At 52.7% G+C, this 21,382-nt stretch overlaps 1 protein-coding gene across 1 annotated transcript in view; it reads left to right on the top strand.

Moving 5' to 3' along the window:
- The window catches only part of LOC143692500 (uncharacterized), a 317,297-nt gene that overhangs the window by 142,940 nt on the left and 152,975 nt on the right, over positions 1-21,382 (top strand). Inside the window, 2 exon segments of the mRNA XM_077172734.1 lie at positions 20,274-20,479; positions 20,482-21,365. Of these exon segments, the coding sequence (XP_077028849.1) occupies positions 20,274-20,479; positions 20,482-21,365 (1,090 nt within the window).

The raw sequence follows: 21,382 nt of genomic DNA, 5'->3' as shown, positions 1-21,382 counted from the left end.
GTCCCAGAGAGTCCCTGGCAATGCAGGGATGAAGGAAACAGGACAGGCTGTGGGGATCAGGGGCAGAGCCAGGGAGAAGAATGACTTTGGCATTTGATGGAGCTGTGCCTTCCCTTGGCTTTGTTGGCTGACAAGAAATGAACATCCCTCTGTGTCTCAGGCAGCTCCTTCTCCAAGGAAAGCAGGTGGGAGTTGGAGCCAAGGAGCTGAAAGCTGCAGGTGCAGCCTGGGCTGGAGGGAGCTGAGATTTGCACAAGGCTGCTCTGAGTGCCAGGGCTTGGATGGGGGAAATGGTGGGGTGGGGGTAGGGACAGAGTCTGATTGATTGTCAGCCAGGAAGGGTCTTGATTCTCAAATCTATTCAAACTGCATGAGGAAGTACCTGGATTCAGTGTCAATCAGAGATTGCACATATCAATGAATTCACAGGAAAACAAAACTAAACAGGACCTAAAAAATCTTTTCTCGCTGCCTTTTAAAATATCATGTATACAGTTTGAATACAGTACTGAGATCTACTTAACCACAAAGGATTTGAAAATTAAAATCAAATTATTCCCAGAGGCTTGGTTTGTTCAGGTGTTCTGAATGTTCATGAGCCCTGGGACACTGAATTCCTGCACTGAAGAGCTGAAAGCTGAACAAGCCTCTGGAGCAGAGAAATTCAGCAGCAGCCTCCAAGTTGCTGAGGATGTCAGCAGCCCCCAGTGAGGCCATCCCTGCCCAGAGACCGTGGGGGAATGGGCAGACAAGGAGAGCGTCCCTGGGGCTGGGGCAGCACAACTCAGAGGCACCAGCGGCTCCAGCTGGGCAATGGAGTGTGGAATGTGGCTGGGAAAGCCCTGCCTGGGCTGGGCCAAGCAGCACAGACAAGCCCTGACCCCCATCCCCCAAACAACTCTCTCAATGAGACATTTAAAAGGAATTTACTGTTGTTTGTGTCCTCTGAGTTTTATGTGCTGGAGAAATACCAACAAGGGATTTTCAGGAGCTCAAAGCAACAAAACAGACTTTACTGGCAAATTTAGAAAATCAGAGAAACTTTGGCAAAAGGTTTAATACAATATTGAATCAACACAAAACACTTCTCAAAGCATTAACTTGGCCCATTCAACTTCACAAACTCGTAGCTTGTTAAATTTTAAGTTAATCAAAATTTGCAAGGGGACAAAAATAGAAGAAGACCCAGGAAGAGAGAAAAATGTGGAAGAATAGACAAGAACCCTAGTGGGAAGAGATGATGGAGTGGCTTTTGCTGGATTCTTTTTGTACAGCCATGGACAGAACCATGTTCCTTGTGACACAGAGACTGCATTCTAGGGGGAGGCAATGCCCACAGATCCAAGAGGGTTTGGTGTTGGTGCCCCTCGGCCCCAGGGGATGAAAAAATATGGGGGGGACAGGTGTCCCAAAGGAGAGATTGTGGGGACAGGTGTCCCAAAGGAGAGACTGTGCCTTTTTTGGATCGGGAGAGAGCATCCTTAAAAAAAGACAACCGTAGAAGCAGCTCTGGTCCATGTTCAGTGGTGAGAGCACTGGACATGAAAGGAAGAGGTCACGATGGCAGATGGACTCCGGGCAGTGCCACGAGTGACACGGAAACACACGAGGCTTCAGCTGTGTTTCCAGGGGAAGCCCATGGCACAAGAAGGACTCCTCTCCTCTTGATGAACTGAGGATTGATTGTCTAAAAGGTGGTGCTGGACCAAGAGTTGGTGATTTGGGGAATAGATGTATTGTGTTGGAAATTTGGTGGGGGGAGGAGGAAATGGATTTGTAAGGTTTTCATTTTCCTTGTGTGTGTTCCTTTTTATCTGTAGTTGCAGTGTAGTTAATAAAGTTTTATTTTCTTTCTTCCCTAAGTAGGAGCCTGCTTTGCTTATTCCTGGTCACATCTCCCAGCAGAAACCAGGGAGAAGGTATCGTCATGGGGGAACTGGCATTGTGCCAGTTTCAAACCATGACACTGTGTGACATCACAGAGGCTGTGTGACATCACAGGGGACTGTGTGACAACACAGGAAGACTGTGTGATGTCACAGGAGGCTGTGTGATGTCACAGGGGCTGTGTGAGGTCACTGGGGAGGTCACTCTGCCCTGGCCCCCTCACAGTTCCCCCCAGAGCAGTCCAACCCTGCTCGTGCACAGCAGGGTCCCCTGTCCCCCCGGGTCCCCCTGCCCCCGGCGCCGCAGCCTCCCCCAGAGGATGTTCCACGAGATCGACCCCAGAGCCTGACACGGGGACGGGGGCCGGGGCCCTGGGGGTGGCACAGGGGGACAGGGACCCCCCGGCAGCGTCCCCGTGTCCCCCAGGGCCAGAGCCTGGGCCAGGGCTCCTTCACCCTGGTACCAACGAGGCCTTGAGAGCGCTGAAAAAATCCCCAGCAAGGGAACAGCAAAAACCAGATTGAATATTAAGGGACAGCAGCACAAAGTTCCTTGGCAAGAGTCACTCTGCTTCTGACTGGACACTTCAGGCACACCAAGGAAACAAAGCAACAACAAAACAAAAAGAATCCAGACAATCAAACCTGAAATGAGCCAAGAACTGTCCCTGTGTGTGTGTGTGACAAAAGGACAGTGAGGGCAAGGATAAAAGGAATATGGCCCAAAAGCTAAACAGAGCTCAAACCTAATAGGACTTAACTTCTACCTTAATCATAACTTCTGCCTTCAACTTGACAATTTAGCAAAAGAACAGCACTTAACAGTATTTAACCTAACTTACAACCTATGACTTAATGATTTAATAGTGCAATAACCCTTAACAATATTCAACTTAGCTTATAACTTACATTAAGCATACAACTTAGGAAAAAACCCAACTCTTAACAGCATTTAACTTAGCTTACAGCTTATGACTTAACGTCACTTACGCGCCTGACTGGCTCAGCTATCCAAGGCACTCAAACCCCTCAGAGAGCAGCATTTCTGCCACATTTCCCCAGCACAGGCACTCCTCTGTGCACACAGACACAAAGAGTCAGTGCAAGGCACCTGGGAGAAATTCCCCTGAGGGCAGGAAATGCTCCCTGGGGATCCTTTGGCATCTCCCCAGCGGGTGGAGGGTTGAGCCTGGAGGAGTGGGGGGATCGGCCCAGGCTCCGTCGTTGTTGGGGATCCCCGAGTGCAGCAAACGGGAGAGTTCCCGGCTGGGAGAGGCCCCACTCAGAGGGAGTCGCTGGCCCAGGAGAGCTCCAAGGGCTCCTTTTGGAGCGCTGTTTGCAGGGCCCCAAGAGAGGGGCTTCAGCCCCAGCAATGGTTCATCCTGGCCACAATTGGCACCAACAGCTTTCTTTGGCAGGGTGAGAACAGGGATGTTGTGCCACTGAGGGAACAAAACCAGTTCCCAGGGCTGCTCCTCCAGAAAGCAGGAGCTGGTTGGGCAGCAGCAGTGCCTGGAGCAGACAGTGTTTGGGATGAGCTGCAGAGGAGCTGAGCCCAGGGGCTGTTGGCCAAGGCCGAGGCCCAAGGAGCATTTCTCAGCTGGCAGGGCGGCCTGAGAAGGGGAGGGGGGAATGCAGCAGCACAGGGCCCATGGAACCAGGGGACCATTGTGACACTGTGGGGCCCTGTGACACCAAGGGACCATTGTGACACTGTGGGGCCTCATGGAACCAGTGAGACCATTGTGGCCCTGGGAGTCCCCACAGAACCAAGAGGACCATTGTGATACTGTGGGGCCTCCTGAAACCAAGAGGCCTTTGTGACACTGCAGGGCTGCATGGAACCAAAGGTCCATTGTGACAATGCAGGGCTCATGGAATAGAGGAGTCATGTGACACTGTGGGGCCTGGGGAACAATGGAGACCATTGTGACACTTCAAGGCCCCATGGAATTGTTGGGACCATTGGGACACTGCAGGACTTTCTGGACCTTGGGGCCATTGTGACCCTCTGGGACCCCATGGAAACAAGTCACCATTACGGCACTGTGGGGCCTCATGGATCCAAGGCATCATTGTGACACTATGGGGGTCCCACAAAACCAATGGAGCACAGAACAGGTCTGGCTGGTTTGGCCCCCCAGGGGCCACCTGACGGGTTCAGCTGACCTTGGCATGTTGAGGGTCTCTTCTCATCTGCTGCTGAAACACTGGGGCTCTGTGCTTTCCTTCCTATGGAAAAGAACTGTCCTTCTTGTCCTGGCACCCATGGCCAGAATTGGGATTTCACCTCCAAATTTCCATATATCCAGGGATTGTTCACATAGGAGTATTGCCAGGACAAGTCTGCCTGGAAATGGTTTCACCAGGGTCACCTCTCATCTGTCCCTAAAACACTGGGGAAGACTCCATGCTCCCCTTCCTATGGGAAAGAACTGTCCACCTTCTCCAGGAACCCATGGGTGAGATTGGGTTTCCACCTCCAAATTCCCTATATCCAAAGACTGCTCCCAGACAAAATCTGCCATTCCTGACAAGTCTGAATGGCCTTGGCCTACTGAGGCTCTCACCTGCCTTCCAAACACTGGGGCTCTGTGCTTTCCTTCCTATGGAAAAGAACTGTCCTTCTAGTCCAGGTGCCCATGGCCAGAATTTGGGTTCCACCTCCAACATTGCCTGTTGTGAGAGACTGGAGGAGATTGTTGGCTGGAAACATTTCATGTGTGGGGGAGGAAGGGGCAGGTCCAGCCTTGCCCTGCCCTGGAAGCCCAGCCCTGCCCTGGAACCCCAATCCCCCCAGAGCCTCTATCCCAGCCCAGCAGTGGCTGCCAGTCCCTGGCACAGCACAGGCAATGCTCCACAGCCACCTCTGCAGCCCCAGCCCAGCTCCTGAGGGACCAAATGAGCCCAAGCCCCACCTGGGGGAAGGGCCCAGGAACACCAAGGGCTATTGAAGGCTGAGCACAAGGCAAGCACACATCTTGACCCTACCTCCTCTTGGAATTTCCATCGGAACAGTGCTGGAATCCAGGAGTTGGTAGCTGTGTGTATGTCGGGATCGTTAGCTCATCAGAGTGATCCCAAGAAAAGTTTGAAAGTCTCTTTTCCCAGCCTGGTGCTTGAAGAAGGAGTCAGAGCTCTTCATTTCTTGGTCTCAAGGTTGTTTATTTTACCTTATCTATACAAAATTTTCTTCTGCCCTGCCGAGGTCAGATAAGCAGGACAGTCTGAGGCATCATTCTGCCTGCCCCCAGGGTGGTGTTATGTCTTTATACTGAAAACTACGTGTAGAATGTTTACAATTACTTTCCAATTCCTATCACCTATGTTAGACAGTGAGCTTCTACTCGAAACCAATCTCTAAGTGCCAACATCACAGCAGAAGATGGAGGCCAAGAAGAAGAAGGAGAAAATACCCAGTTTCAAGTTCCCTCCATGTTGCCTCCTGGACCCCCATACCAAAAACCCTAAAATCTACTTTTCCGCCCCATGATAACTTCACTAATATTCTACTTAAACTGTTGTGGCTTGCTGATTTTCATACAAGGTTGGTAATTTGCTCCACGGGTCATAATCAAAACCACAGGTGTTTTGGGCTCTGTGCCACGGTCTCTGAGACCCCTGGCAGGGGTCTTGGCTGCTCAGGACAGCCAGAGGGATGTCCTGGGTCCTGACATGTGTGCACTTCTCTAAATTATATTTTCTCTCTTTCTGTGTCTACTTCTATATACGTCCTCTTGGACATTTTGTTTAACTTAAAATTGAACAGGCTTAGAGTTTGTGAAGTGGAATGGGCCAAGATAATGCTTTGATAAGTGTTTTTTGTTGATTGAATGTCATATTAAAACTTTTGCCAAAGCTTCTCTGATTTTCTGAAGTTCCAAGTAAAGTTCCTGTTTTGTTGTTTTGAGCTCCTAAAAATCTCTTATTGATATTTCTTAGTGCATCTAACTTAGAGTACACAAACAATTGTAATTCCTTTTAAATGTCTCCTTGAGAGAGTTTTTTTGGGATATGGGAGTCAGGGCTTGTCTGTGATGCTTGGCCCAGCCCAGGCAGGGCTTTCCCAGCCACATTCCACACTCCATTGCCCAGCTGGAGCCGCTGGTGCCTCTGAGTTGTGCTGCCCCAGCCCCAGGGACGCTCTCCTTGTCTGCCCATTCCCCCACGGTCTCTGGGCAGGGATGGCTTCAGGGGGGGCTGCTGACATCCTCAGCAACTTGGAGGCTGCTGCTGAATTTCTCTGCTCCAGAGGCTTGTTCAGCCTTCAGCTCTTCAGTGCAGGAATTCAGTGTCCCAGGGCTCATGAACATTCAGAACACCTGAACAAGCCAAGCCTCTGGGAATAATTTGATTTAATTTTCTAAATCACTTGTTCAGCCTTCAGCTCTTCAGTACAGGGATTCAGTGTCCCATGGCTCATTAACATTCTGTCATGGTTTGACACTGGCACAATGCCAGTGCCCCCATGAGGATACCCTCTCCCTGGTTTCTGCTGTGAGATGTGACCAGGAATAAGCAAAGCGGGCTTCCACTTGGAAATGAAGAAAACAAAACTTTATTAACTACGCTACAACTATATATAAAAAGGAACACCCACAGGAACATGAAAACCATACAAATACATTTCCTTCTTCCCCCACCAAATTTCCAATACAATACATCTATTCCCCAAAATCACCAACTCCTGGTCCAGCACCACCCTTCAGACAATCAATCCTCAGTTCATCAAGAGGAGAGGAGTCCTTCTTGTACCATGGGCTTCCCCTGGAAACACAGCTGAAGCCTCGTGAGTTTCCGTGTCACTCGTGGCACCGCCCGGAGTACATCTGCCATTGTGACCTCTTCCTTTCATGTCCAGTGCTCTCACCACTGAACATGGACCCGAGCTGCTTCTAGGGTTGTCTTTTTAAGGATGCTCTGTCCCGATCCAAAAAGGGCACAGTCTCTCCTTTGGGACACCTGTCCACCCCATATTTTTTCATCCCCTGGGGCCGAGGGGCACCAACACTGAACCCTCTTGGTTCTGTGGCCATTGCCTTTTCCTAGATGCAGTCTCTGTGTCACAAGGAACATGGTTCTGTCCATGGCTGTACAAAAAGAATCCAGCAAAAGCCACTCCATCATCTATTCCCTCTAGGATTCTTCTCTACTCTTCCACTATTTCTCACTTGCCCAGACCTCTCTTACACTTGCACATTTCCTTTCTCATCTTCCACTCTATCTTCTAGGAGAGGTCAATGATCTGTAAAGTTCTCATTCCCCGAAAAGGGGTTAAAAGCTCCTACAAGCGGCTGGCTGAACCCCCCCTTCTTCTCCATCCCAGCCGTGCTGCCGGCACAGGCCCATGTTTATCAAGTTTCAAGGTTACAGTCTCGGGCACCGTCTCTCTCTCTCTCTCTCTCTCTCTCTCTCCCTCTCTCTCTCTCTCTCTGCGTCTCTCTCTCTCTCTCTCTCTCTGTCTCTCAGGGGGGGCTGCCCATTGGCTCCCGGTGTCTCTCTCTCTCTTCCACCCTTCCACCCCCGGGCTCAGGCCTACCTCTCTCAGCCACATGGCTTTTCCCCTCCCCTGCCCAGCCAGCAGCTGGGCCGGGGCAGAGACCCGAACTCTTTCCTGCCGGAAACCCAAAAGGACCCTCTCAGGAGAGAGCCCTGCTTTTAACCCCGTGTTCTCAGAGGCGTGTCCATGTCCTAATGGCCAGGTTAAATGCCAATATTAAAGCCTGAATATCCATTGGCCCAAAACACAGCATCCCAGAAAACACATTTCCTGTCAAACCACCACAGTATGGAACTTTTGCAATAAGCTGACAACATAATGTGACTCCTCTATTCCATGAGGCCTGCAATATCACAATGGACCTTTGGACCCTGGGGGTTTGCAGTGTCACAATGGTCTCCTTTGGCTCCACAGTGTCACAATGAACCATTGATAACTGGAGGCCCCTCTGTGTCACCCTGGAGCTTTGGTTCCATGCAGCACTTCAGTGTCACAGTGGTCCCCTTTGGTTGCCCATTGTCACAATGGATCCCTGATGACATCAGGCCCTGCAATGTCACACTGGAGCTTTGGTTCCATGCAGCCCTGCAGTGTCACAAAGGCCTCTTGGTTTGAACAGGCCCCACAGTATCACAATGGTCCTCTTGGTTGTGTGGGGACCCCCAGGGTCACAATGGTCTCACTGGTTCCATGAGACCTCACAGTGTCACAATGCTTTGCTTATTCCCTTAGGCCTCATAGTGTCACAATGGTCTCCATGATTCAATAGTGCCCCAGAGTATAACAATGGTCTCCTTGGTTCCAGGAGTCAGTGAAGTGTCTTAATGATCTCTCCATGGCTCCATGAGGCCCAGCAATGTCACTGTGGTCTCTTTGATTCCATGAGGCCCCACAGTGTCACAATGGTCCCTTGGTCTCACAGGGCCCCACAGTGTCCCAATGGTCCCTTGGTCTCACAGGGCCCCACAGTGTCACCATGCTCCCTTGGTTCCATGGGCCCTGTGCTGCTGCATTCCCCCCTCCCCTTCTCAGGCCGCCCTGCCAGCTGAGAAATGCTCCTTGGGCCTCGGCCTTGGCCAACAGCCCCTGGGCTCAGCTCCTCTGCAGCTCATCCCAAACACTGTCTGCTCCAGGCACTGCTGCTGCCCAACCAGCTCCTGCTTTCTGGAGGAGCAGCCCTGGGAACTGGTTTTGTTCCCTCAGTGGCACAACATCCCTGTTCTCACCCTGCCAAAGAAAGCTGTTGGTGCCAATTGTGGCCAGGATGAACCATTGCTGGGACTGAAGCCCCTCTCTTGGGGCCCTGCAAACAGCGCTCCAAAAGGAGCCCTTGGAGCTCTCCTGGGCCAGCGACTCCCTCTGAGTGGGGCCTCTCCCAGCTGGGAACTCTCCCGTTTGCTGCACTCAGGGATCCCCAACAATGACAGAGCCTGGGCCGATCCCCCCACTCCTCCAGGCTCAACCCTTGGCCCGCTGGGAAGATGCCAAAGGATCCACAGGGAGCATTTCCCGCCCTGAGGGGAATTTCTCCCAGGTGCCTTGCACTGACTCTTTGTGTCTGTGTGCACACAGGAGTGCCTGTGCTGGGGAAATGTGGCAGAAATGCTGCTCTCTGAGGGGTTTGAGTGCCTTGGATAGCTGAGACAGTCGGGCCTGTACGGAATGTTCAGTCATGAGGTATGAGCTAAGATAAATGCTCCTGAGAGTTGTTCTCTTGCTAAGTTGTTATTTTAATGTAAGTTATTAGGCTAAGTTAAATACTGTTAAGTGTTATTCCTCTGTTAAATTGCAAAGTCATAGGTTATAATTTAGGTTAAATACTGTTGCTGCTCTTTTTGCCTGAATTGTGACATTTAAGCTATCAGTTTCGGTTAAGTCCTGTTAAGTTTGAGCTCTGTTAAACCTTTGGGTCATATTCCTTTTATCCTGGCCATCACTGTACTTTTGTCATACACACACACAGGGACAGTTCTTGGTTCATTTCTGGTTTGATTGCATGGATTTTGTTTGGTTTCGTTGTTGCTTTGTTTTCTTGGTGTGCCTGAAGTGTCCAGTCAGGAGCAGAGTGACTCTTGCCAAGGAACTTTGTCCTGCTGTCCCTTAATATTCAATCTGGTTTTTGCTGATCCCTTGCTGGGGATTTTTTCAGCGCTCTCAAGGCCTCGTTTGTACCAGGGTGAAGGAGCCCTGGCCCAGGCTCTGGCCCTGGGGGACACGGGGACGCTGCTGCCGGGGGGTCCCTGTCCCCCTGTGCCACCCCCAGGGCCCCAGCCCCCGTCCCCGTGTCAGGCTCTGGGGTCGATCTCGTGGAACATCCTCTGGGGGAGGCTGCGGCGCCGGGGGGGGGGACCCGGGGAGACAGGGGACCCCGCTGTGCACGAGCAGGGTTGGACTGCTCTGGGGGGAACTGTGAGGGGGGCCGGGGCAGAGTGACCTCCCCAGTGACCTCACACAGCCCCTGTGATGTCACACAGCCACTGTGATCTCACACAGCCCCCTGTGTGATTTAAAACACCCCCAGTGATGTCACACAATCTTCCTATGATGTCACAATCCCTGTGATGTCATAAAACATCTGGTGATGTCACACAGACTTCCTGTGAGGTCACACAGCCATCTGTGATGTCATACAAATTCATGTGATGTCACACAGTCCCCTTTGGTGTCACCCTGTGATGTGATACATCTGCTCTGTGATGTCACAGAAGACACTGCGATATCACAAAGTCATCATGTGATGTCACTGTCTTTTCTGTGATGTCACAGCCTGCTCTATGATTTTACTGCCAGCCAGTGATGTCACAACCCACTCCCTCATGTCACAGTTCCATCCTCTATGATGGGAGAATCTGCTCTATAACCTCACACCCTACTCTATGATGTCACAGACAGCTTTGTGATGTCACAATCCCCTCAGTGATGTCACAAAGCCTTCTCTGTGATGTCATACTGCCACTCTGTAATGTCACAGCACACACTTTTTCTCATAGCCTGCTCTATGATGTCATACAGCCATGCCATGAAGTCACAGCCTGCTCTGTGATGTCACACAGTCCCCTCTATGATGCCGTAGCTGCTCAGTGACCTCACACAACAAACTCTGTGATGTCATAGCCCAATCTGTGACCTCACACAGCCCACTCTGGGCTGTCACACAGCCCCTTGCTGACATCACAGCTGCTCTGTGCCTCCATGACACAGCCACGGAGGAGCTGCTGTGACACAGCCCCCTCTGGGACATGCCACAGCCCCGGCCAGTGCTGAGCCCCTGAGAGCTCTGTCTGTGCCCTGCTGGTGTCCCTGAGGGGCCCTGGCAGTGCCCCAGCCCTGCTGGGCTGTGCACAGGAGCTGCTCCTGGCCAGAGCTGTCTCTCTGCAGCTCTGCTGCCCTTGCCAGGAGCTGCCTCTGGGCCAGGAGCCTGGCCCAGCTCAGCAGCACAGACACAGCACAAGGACTGTAATGACCCTCTGGGGCTTTGGTGATCTTTGCATCAGACTCAGTCCCTCAGAGTGTGCTCAAAGAACTTCTCAGGGATTCAAAAAGAGGGTGAAACACTGAAGTTTCTCATACTTTAAAAAAGATCCATCTGAAGGACAGGACTGAAAAAGCATCCCCAAGTTCCAGGTGGAGCAGAACACTGGTGGCAGTGATGACAGGTGGGGACAAGCAAGGCAAAGGTGTCTCTGGTGCTGAGCAAACCTGCACCTCTGTCCCTGCAGGCTGTGGGCATCCCCCGGCTGCCCCACCTGGCTGGCCCCTTCCTTTGCTGACAGCTCTGCCTCCTGCCTGCCTCTGCCTGCCCACACAAAGCCTTGGGCTGCTCCAGGCTCCTGCTGGGGGACGTGCTGCACCACATCCCTGCCCTGGCAGGGAAATTCCTTTCTCCTGGTGTCCACTCTGGGCCTCCCCAGCTGCCCTTGGTGCTATTATGTCTTCTTCAGGCTCATTCCCACTAGGAACAAAAGCTCCAGCCTCTCTGAAACCACCCTCCAATTCCTCCCAGGCTATTCCTGTTCTGTCCTCAGTCTCCACACCACTGACCCCAGAGCCCTCAGCCTCTTCCTTCTGGTTTTGTGATGGCACCTCCAAACCCCATCTTGGGAGATTTCTGGGTCCTCTCCAAGTTCTGTGAAAATGGAAAAATAGAGACCAAAGTTATTTTCTTCCAAATCTTCCCATGACAGAAAAACGGTCAATATCTCTAAACTGAATGAGGGTGCATTTACATTTGTTAGAAGAGGAAATATTTTACAATTATGAAAGTGGCATGAAAGTGCAACTGTTTTTCCAGAGAAGTGGGTGCCCCATCCCAGGAATGGTCCAAGAGCGTGAGCTTTGTCCAACCTGACCCAGTGAAATCCCCTCTCATCCCCAGTGACAGAATTCCTGCAGTGTGGGTTCTCTGATGTGCTGGGTGCCCTCACAACGCTTCTGGCCAGAATGTCTGCTGAGGGCAGCCAGGCTGCTGCAGGGGCAGTGCCCTCACAGCCATCACCATGGCAGCCCTGTCCCCTGGGCCTGGCCCTGCCCTTTCCTCTGCCCCTGCCTTGGCTCTGCTGGCATGAAGAGTTTTGTCATTGATATCTTGTCCCCAAGGTGCTGGGGCCAATGGCTTCCCAGTCAGGCTCCTGGAGCACAAGTGGCTTTTCAGAGGCCAGCCAGGAATGAGCCCTGAGGCAGCAGCTCTGCAGTGGTGGCCACCAGGCCCGGCTGCCAAGGGAGGCTTCTGGCCATGGCCTGCAAGCAGCTGCTGCTGCCAAGGTGCCTTTGGTGCCTCAGGCTCTCCCTGGCACAGCTCCCAGCACGGCACTCTGCCCTTGTGCCCAAGGCCTTCCCTGTGCTGGGGCTGGCCTGGGGCTTTTCCTGCAGCGGGACCTGCCCTGCTGATGGCACAGGAAAGGCAGTTCCTGCTGGAGCAGGAGGCTCTGCCTGCAATGGGCTCCAACAACTCCAGCAAGGGCCTGATGACTTCAAAATTGCTTCCTACAGCATTATATTCTGATAATTGTTGTAGCAATTGAACTGTGGCTTAAATAACTGTGCTAGTGATCTTTCCATCTGACCATGATCAGAATAAGCCAGAGACATAGTTAAATAAATCTATCTGGCATTCTATCATTTATCCTGCAGGACAAATTGTGTTAAAGTTCAATTCCACCTGTCAAATCTTTGACACCATGGACAAAGTCTGGGGCTGGAGTTGGATCCAGCGCTCCCAGTCTCCTCTCTTAGAAAGAATTTTAGAAGTCTAGGGGTCCTGCAGGGTTTTGAGGATCCATGGTGGCTGTTGGGTGTCATTTCTCCACCTCCTGACTCCGCAGGAGTTTCTCCAAAAAAGAAATAAAGCTTTTTCCTGAAGCTCCCACTGTGCCCATGACAGGAACCCCTGTGAGTGTCTGGGCCATCCCGGCTCTTTGGCAGCCTGGGGACTCCTGGGATGTCACCGTGGAGCCCCCGTGAGTGCCTGTGACAGATGGGTGTCTTTGCAGCCCAAGGTGCCCTGGGATGTCACCATGGAATGGCTGGGACTGCCTCTGACCACAGGGCTCTTTACCATCCCCAGAAAGCCCTGGGAGGTCTCCATGGAGCCCCTGGCTCTGGGTGTGACATTCCAGCTCTGGAACAGCCTGGAGACTCTTGGAAAGTCCCCATGGAACCCCTCTGAGGGCCTGTGACAAATCTGATCCTGAGCAGGCAACCATCACCAGGCCCCTGTTGCTATGGTCAGTTTCCATGGCAACCATCACCAGCCCCCTGTTGCTATGCTCAGTCCCTTGGCAGCTCCATGGAGACCCCATGCCAGGGGTGGTTGCCATGGACACCAGCTCAGGCCTGCAGCCAGAGCCCGTTGCCATGGCAACCATTGGCAGCCCCCATCCCCAGGCTGATGGGATCCCAGAAGCACAGAATTGGCTGAGCTGGGAGGGACCCATCAGGATCCTCCAGTCCAACTGCTGGCCCTGCACAGGACACCCCAACAATGCCAGCCTGGGCCTGGCAGCGCTGGCCAAACGCTGCTGCAGCTCAGAGAGCCCTGGAGCTGGGACCCTTCCCTGGGGAGCCTGGCCAGGGCCCCAGCAGCCTCTGGGCAAAAACCTTTTCCTGACATCCAAGCTGAGCCTGCCCCGACTCAGCTGCAGCCGCTCCCTCCACTCCTGTCCCTGGGCACCAGAGGGAAGAGGTTCCCACAGCCCCAGCCAGGGACCCGCTCCCAAGGCTGCTGCCGTGGCCACCAGGGCTGGCACCAGCTGGGATGCTCGGTTTCCATGGGCCGGGCTTCAGCAATGGGATTCCCCAATTTCCTGCTCCCGCTAAAACCGCGCTGCCCTCGCTGCTGTCCCACCTCCCATGGAAAGTACAAAAGGCAAAGATCCTGGACTGGGATAAGAACAATTTATTGGGAACAGCAACCAGATAAGGAACAAACAGGAACAGAAACAATATTGATAACAGAAGGGATCAAAAAAAATGTTTACAGGGAAAACTACAACATCAACAACTGGCTCTTCCCAGTTTCGTATTTCCCCTGTCTGGAAAGGACACCCTTCTCCTCTGGAAGAGAGAGAGAGAGAGTCCCTTTCCTGCCCCTGGCAATGACCTGAGGTGGGAGTGAATGTAATGACAGGGCCATGGCCAGACCCTCATGTGCTTCATTCCACATCATGTCATTGGCAGGGGCAGGAAAAGATACAGGTGTCTTCCCAGCATGGATCACAGGGAACATGGATCACCAGGGCTCTTCCCAATGTAGCTTCTCCTATGGGGGTTGAAGCTGGAGCTGGGTAAAAAGCTCCTCCTGAATTTGAGCCTTTTGCAGGGCTTCTCTTACCGGTGCCTCTGTTGGTGTCTTGTCAAGTGAGAGCTGCTGGTGAAGCTCTTCCCACACTGGGGACACTCATAGGGCCTCTCCCCAGTGTGGATGCATTGGTGGATGATGAGGGCAGAGCTGCAGCTGAAGCCCTTCCCACATTCCCCACACTGGTAGGGCCATTCCCCAGTGTGGATCATCTGGTGGCTGATCAGGGTGCTGCTCTGCCTGAAGCTCTTCCCACACTCCAAGCACTTGTGGGGTTTCTCCCCATCATGAAGCTGCCCATGGACCACCAGCTCTGAGCTCTGGCTGAAGCTCTGTCCACCTTCCTGGCTCAGGGTGGGTCTTTCCTCCTCAGAGCACCCTGGGCTGGGTTTGCAGCATCCCCTCCTGCAGGATCTCTGTGGATTTTCCTCTCCATTGGAATTCTGCACTGTGGAGTCACTAAAAACAGCCTCTTCCATGAGGTTCTGCTAGAGAGATTTGTCCTCCCTGGTCTCCATCCTCAGCTTCTTGTCTGGGGGAGGAAGGACAAGGAGGGGATGGGATTTGCGTCCGTGCCAGAGGGAAGGGGAAGGAGATCCCCCCAGTGCATCCCCAGCAGGACGGGGTTGGCAGCAGGGTTGTCCTGCAGCCGGGGGCCATGCTGGGCTGGGAGATGGAGCAGGAGAGAGGGGGAAAGGGGCACTGACTTCCTCCTCACCTGCCTGGGTATCCCAGGGCTCCTTCCTCTTCCTCACAGCCTCCTCCTCCATCCAGTCAAGGTTTGGGAATGGGAAATCCTGGTTTGGGAAGAAAACAAAGGGTGCGCACATTGTCTTTTGTTCTGGTTTGAAGGCAAACCTGGGAGCGAGTGTAAGTCACAATTACAATTTAATAAGAAAATGAAGATCAAGGCAATGCTACAGAAACACTGCCCTAAACTGACAGAGTCAGGATATAACCTGACACCCTGTTGCTGCTCAGGGTGGTGGCAGCAGTCCCATTAAATGGTGGCTGCAGTCCTGTTGGAGTGATGAACGTGATTCTGTCCAAGCAGTGATCCTGTAGAAGGGTCTGGTCTTCCTCTGGAAGTCCAGTGGTGGTTCTGGAGCTCTTGTCCTCTGGGAATCCAGTAGGCAAGCTGCTCCTGGTGTTGCAAGGCTCACCTTATATCCAGGTAGGAATGCTTGGATCCTCCCCCTGGGCGGAGCATCCCACAATGGGAGGATGGAATTTTATCAGTCCTGCAGTGACACACAATGGCCCATTCCCAGAAGATATCTCCCCTGGAGGGCGTTATCAGGGCTGAGTCATGGAAGAGATCAAGAACACTGCCCCACCTGTTTAGAGTAGTTGATGAAGATGGGGATTGAAAACATGCATTTGGTTCCATCTTACATTGCAACCTGAAACAGTTGGGGAATCCCTGCTCAGGGGGTGAACACCACCCCCCTTACCCAAACTGGCTCAGGTGTGAAACCCCCACCCCGGGAAGGCCTCACACACAGGGGACAATGTCACACTTGCCCTGCCCCAGGGGAGGTCTCTGTCCCTGTCACTCCCTTGCTCTCCCTTCCTTTTCTCTTTCATTCCAACTCTCTCTCTACCTCCCATTTACAGTTTAATAAAATCCACTTTGTTTTTGGTTTTCTTAGCACCTTAATCGGGGCAGAGGAATCTCTCTAAGCATTTTCTTAACCAGATTGTGACATTATTTTGGCACAGTGAGTTCAGGACACTGTTGTCTGACCCCAAGTGCCTTTGACAACAGCATGGTTCCCTCCGCTGAGGAGGTTTTGCTTTTTTCTGGATGAACCCCTTGGAAACTTGGACGCAGCTTCCTCTGAGCAACTTACGGGAGAACTGATGAGGAAAATGGCTGTTGTGGGTGGCCAGTGTAAAGAAAATATTTTGATGTCCTTCCTTGAAAAGTTTGTTAAAATCATTGGAGGAAAGGGAGCAAATGCTACCATTGAGACTGACAAGGTTCATTCACCCCAAGGTGAGGAACACAAGGCTGCTAAAAGTCTCTCAAGAAGCCCAGCTCAAGTAGCTAAATTCCCGAATAACTCCCAGATTCACAGGCTTGGGGGCTTTGCCAAATGTGAGAATCATTTTTCTCTTTATCCCTGTCACCTTTGTGACAGCTACACAGAGCTTTCCCTTCCTTTTCGTAAAATGTATTGGGCTGAATTTCCGCTTTTCTTTTCTTAGAACCTGCCAGCAGCTGATCTGGAGCTCTGCAGGAACCAATGAAACTTGGAATTGCCACAGAATTGCTTCTATTGTCATTTTGTTCATGTTTGGGATTTGTTTGTGTTTTCATCACATGTGACTTGTGGGAAAATCAAATATTCATCAAAGTGATTTATGCAGAGTTAATTTTGATTTCTGCCAAGTTTATTTTGTCCAGTGCTCTGGGGATCCTCGAGGGGTCTCTGTGCCTCTTGCCCTGGGGGATGCTTGGGAGGGGCTTGGGAGGGTTGTCCCTGTCCCTGTCACCCCAGGCCATTCCCCAGGGTTGTCCCTGTCCCTGTCACCCCAGGCCATTCCCCAGGGCTGTCCCTGTCCCTGTCACCCCAGGCCATTCCCCAGGGGTGTCCCTGTCCCTGTCACCCCTCACCCCAGGCCATTCCCCAGGGGTGTCCCTGTCCCTGTCACCCCAGGCCATTCCCCAGGGGTCTCCATCATTCTCACCCCAGGGAATGCCTGGGGGGTCTCCCTCCCTCTCTCCCCTGTGCCAGGGGGTGCTCGGGGCAGTCTCTGTCCCTCTCAGCCCAGGGGATGCTCGGGGCTCTCTGTCCCCTGGCCCTGGGGGATGCTCGGGGGGTCTCCATCCCTCTGGCCTCAGGCAATGCCTGTGCAGGGCTGGGCACCAGGGGCTCTGTGTCCCTCTCACCGCTGAGGCTGCTCGGGGCTGGGGGGGCTCTGCCACCTTCTCACCCCTGGCGAGGCCGGGGGGGTCTCTGTCCCTCTCAGCCCTGCTGGGACCCCACCCAAACATCATCGGGGTCACAGGGACAGAGACACCCCCAAAGCCCCAGAAGGGCTGAGCCTGGGATTTGGTTTGGGGCTGAGGATTTAGGAAGGGGCTGGAATTGGGGCTGGGCTTGGAGTTGGGGCTGAGATTTGGATTAGAGCTGGGATTGGGGTTAAGGCGAGACATGGGATTGGCTTTAGGGCTGGGGTTGGGATCAGGTCTGGGGCTAGATGAGTCTGGGACTAGGATGGGATTTAATACAGAACAGTGAGTGTGTCTAAACATGGAGTGAGATTGAGACCAGGATCAGGGTCAGGTTTGGGACTGAGCTCACCCAGAGCAGGACAGGAGGGGATGTCACTGTGGGAAGGTTTGGGGAAAATACTGATTTGGGGAGAAACAAGGTGTGAATGCCTTGGGTTGGGGATTCCTCTTGCCCAAGTCCATCTCTAGAAGTCACCTGATGTCCATAAAAACCTCCAAAAATCAAGAGTGTATAAAAAAAGCGCCACCAGGAGTGTCCCATTTCCAGTCTCATCCCTCTGTGGTTCTGGTGGTCCCCCATCTCAGGACTAGGGATGCCATGGGTCCTGGGGATCCCACCTCTCCAGGATCCTGCTTAGGGATTCTGGGGGATTCTGGAGTCCCAGGGTCCCCCTCTCTCCAGCCTCCCCTCAATCCAGCCACTTGGGCTTCCCCCCTCTTCCTACCACCCTGTCCTGCTTTAGGGCAAATTTGGGAGAAAACCTCCAAAAGGAGTTTCCTCAAGAATGCAGATTCAGCAGCCCCTCCCACGGTCAGTTTGGGAAAATATTTCCTTGGAGAAAAGTGGAAAAAAACTTTTTATTTAACAGGCAAAGCATTCAACAGCACAAAAATTGAACAATATTAAGCAATAAAACCTCCTGCTGCTCCAAAAGAGATGACAAACTCTGCAAGTCTCTCCTTGGGCTTTAGCTCGGCTCACTCAGTCTCTTATCAGTCTCTTATCAGTCCCTCCAGCACTGGAAAGGCCCCGGCCCAGGCTCAGCCCGGTGGATCACAGGTGGGAGCTGCCGGTGGTGTTCTGGGTGTTCAGTCCAGAGCAGATTTAAACAGCTCCAAAGAAAAAGAAAAAACACATTTGGAGGAAGTTCTCTGCCTCAGAGAGCTAAAAACTAACTAAAAGCAAAGGAGAGCTCTGTCCTGCCCTCTGTCCATCCAGGAGCCGGAATGTGGAGGAGTGAGTGCAGTGTATGAAAACAAACTGCGGCTTCTTCTTCCTCCCCTTGGCTCGCTCCAAACACTCTCCAAAAAAATCCTCCCAGAGACCCCTGGTTGGAGTTATTTGGGAATTTAGCTACTTGAGCTGGGCTTCCTCTGGGACTTTTAGCAGCCTTGTCTTCCTCACCATGGGGTGGATGAACCCTGTCAGTCTCGCTGGTATCATTTGCTCCCTTTCCTCCAGTGATTTTAACAAACTTTTCAAAGAAGGACAACAAAATATTTTCTTTTTCACTGGCCACCCACAACAGCCATTTTCCTCATCAGTTCTTCCATAAGTTCCCCAAGAGGAAGGAGGGACTGTGTACAAGTTTCTGAGAGTTCTTCCAGAAAGAGCCACAACCTCCTCAGTGAAGGGAACCATGCTGTTGTCAAAGGCACCTGGGGTCAGACAACAGTGCCCTGAACTCACTGTGCCAAAATAATCTCACAATCTGGATAAGAAAATTTCCGGAGAGACGCCTCCACCTCAATTAAGGTGCTAACAAGACCAAATCCAAGGTGGATTTTATTAAACAGTAAATGTGAGGTAGAGAGAGAGTTGGAAAGAAAGAAAAAAGGGGAGGGAGAGCAAGGGAGTGACAGGGACAGAGACCTCCCCTGGGGCAGGCAAGTGTGACATTGTCCCCTGTGTGTGTGGCCTTCCCGGGGTGGGGGTTTTACACCTGAGCCAGTTTGGGTAAGGGGGGTGGTGTTCACCCCCTGAGCAGGGATTCCCCAACTGTTTCAGGTTGCAATGTAAGATGGAACCAAATGCATGTTTTCAATCCCCATCTTCATCAACTACTCTAAACAGGTGGGGCAGTGTTCTTGATCTCTTCCATGACTCAGCCCTGATAACGCCCTCCAGGGGAGATATCTTCTGGGAATGGGCCATTGAGTGTCACTGCAGGACTGATCAAATTCCATCATCCCATTGTGGCATGCTCCGCCCAGGGGGAGGATCCAAGCATTCCTACCTGGATATAAGGTGAGCCTTGCAACACCAGGAGCAGCTTGCCTACTGGATTCCCAGAGGACAAGAGCTCCAGAACCACCACTGGACCTTCAGAGGAAGACCAGACCCTTCTACAGGATCACTGCTTGGACAGAATCACGTTCATCACTCCAACAGGACTGCAGCCACCATTTAATGGGACTGCTGCCACCACCCTGAGCAGCAACAGAGTGTCAGGTTATATCCTGACTCTGTCAGTTTAAGGCTGTGTTTCTGTAGCATTGCCTTGATCTTCTCTTCTTATAAAATTGTAATTCTGGTTTAGACTCTCCCCCAGGTTTGCCTTGAAACCAGTAAAAAATTCAATGCGCTCATCCCTTGCTTTTCTTCCCAAAACAGGATTTCCCATTCCCAAACCTTTGCCAGATGGAGGAGGAGGCTGCAAGGAAGAGGAAGGAGCCCCGGGACATGCAGGAAGGTGAGGAGGAAGTCAGTGCCCCTTTCCCCCTCTCTCCTGCTCCATCTCCCAGCCCAGCACAGCCCCTGGCTGCAGGACAACCCTGCTGCCAGCCCCGTCCTGCTGGGGATGCACTGGGGCGATCTCCTTCCCCTTCCCTCTGGCACGGTGGCAAATCCCATCCTCTCCTTGGCCTTCCTCCCCCCGGGAAGAAACTGAGGATGCAGACCAGAGAGGAGAAATCCCCATAGCAGAAACTCATGGATGAGGCCATTTTGAGTGACTCAAGGGCACAGGAATCCAATGGGGAGGAAAATCCCCAGAGATTCTGCAATAAGAGGGGCTGCAAACCCAGCCCAGGGTGCTCTGAGGAGGAAAGACCCACCCTGAGCCTGGAAGGTGGACAGAGCTTCAGCCAGAGCTCAGAGCTGGTGGTCCATGGGCAGCTTCACAATAGGGAGAAGCCCCACAAGTGCTTGGAGTGTGGGAAGAGCTTCAGGCAGAGCAGCACCCTGATCAGCCACCAGATGATCCACACTGGGGAATGGCCCTACCAGTGTGGAGAGTGTGGGAAGGGCTTCAGCTGCAGCTCTGCCCTCATCATCCACCAACGCATCCACACTGGGGAGAGGCCCTATGAGTGTCCTGAGTGCCAGAAGAGGTTTAGACCAGCTCCAGTCTCCTCCAGCACCAGCAGATTCACACAGAGGAGAGGCCCTTCCGCTGCCCTGGCTGTGGGAAGGGCTTCAAGCGCAACTCCACCCTCATCACCCACCAGCGCATCCACGCTGGGGAGAGGGCGAGGCCCTACGAGTGTCCCCAGTGTCAGAAGAGGTTTTACACCAACTCAGATCTCCTCCTGCATGAGCGGATTCACACGGATGAGAGGCCCTTCTGCTGCCCTGACTGTGGGATGGGCTTCAAGTGCAACTCCCACCTCATCAGGCACCAGCGGATCCACACCGGGGAGAAGCCCTATGAGTGTGGGGAATGTGGGATGAGCTTCAGCCAGAACTCTAACCTGATCTCCCACCAGAAGACCCACACCAGGGAACAACCCTATGAATGTGGGGAATGTGGGAAGAGCTTTAGGCAGAAGTCTCTCTTGATCTGCCACCAGAGGATCCACACTGGGGAAAGGCCATACAACTGTGGGGAATGTGGGATGACCTTTAGTAGGAGGACCCAAATGATCATCCACCAAATGATCCACACAGGGGAGCAGCCCTACAAGTGCCCCGAGTGTGGGAAGAGGTTTCACACCAACTCTCAGCTCCTCCAGCACCAGCACATTCACACGGATGAGAGGCCCTTCCTCTGCCCTGACTGCGGGAAGGGCTTCAAGCACAACTCCACCCTCGTCACCCACCAGCGCATCCACACTGGGGAGAGGCCCTACGAGTGTCCCCAGTGTGGGAAGAGCTTCACCAGCAGCTCTCACTTGAGCAGACACCAACGGAGGCATCAGTAAAAGAAGCCCTGCACATGCCCCAACTTCAGGAACAGCTTCTTGCACCGCTTCAGCTTTATCCCCCATTGGAGACCCCACGTTGGTCAGAGCCTTTG

Source organism: Agelaius phoeniceus (genome assembly GCF_051311805.1).
Source record: "Agelaius phoeniceus isolate bAgePho1 chromosome W unlocalized genomic scaffold, bAgePho1.hap1 SUPER_W_unloc_1, whole genome shotgun sequence".
NCBI classification, from domain to species: Eukaryota; Metazoa; Chordata; class Aves; order Passeriformes; family Icteridae; genus Agelaius; species Agelaius phoeniceus.
Note: the sequence above shows the minus strand (reverse complement) of the source record. Positions and strands in the feature narration are given on the sequence as shown.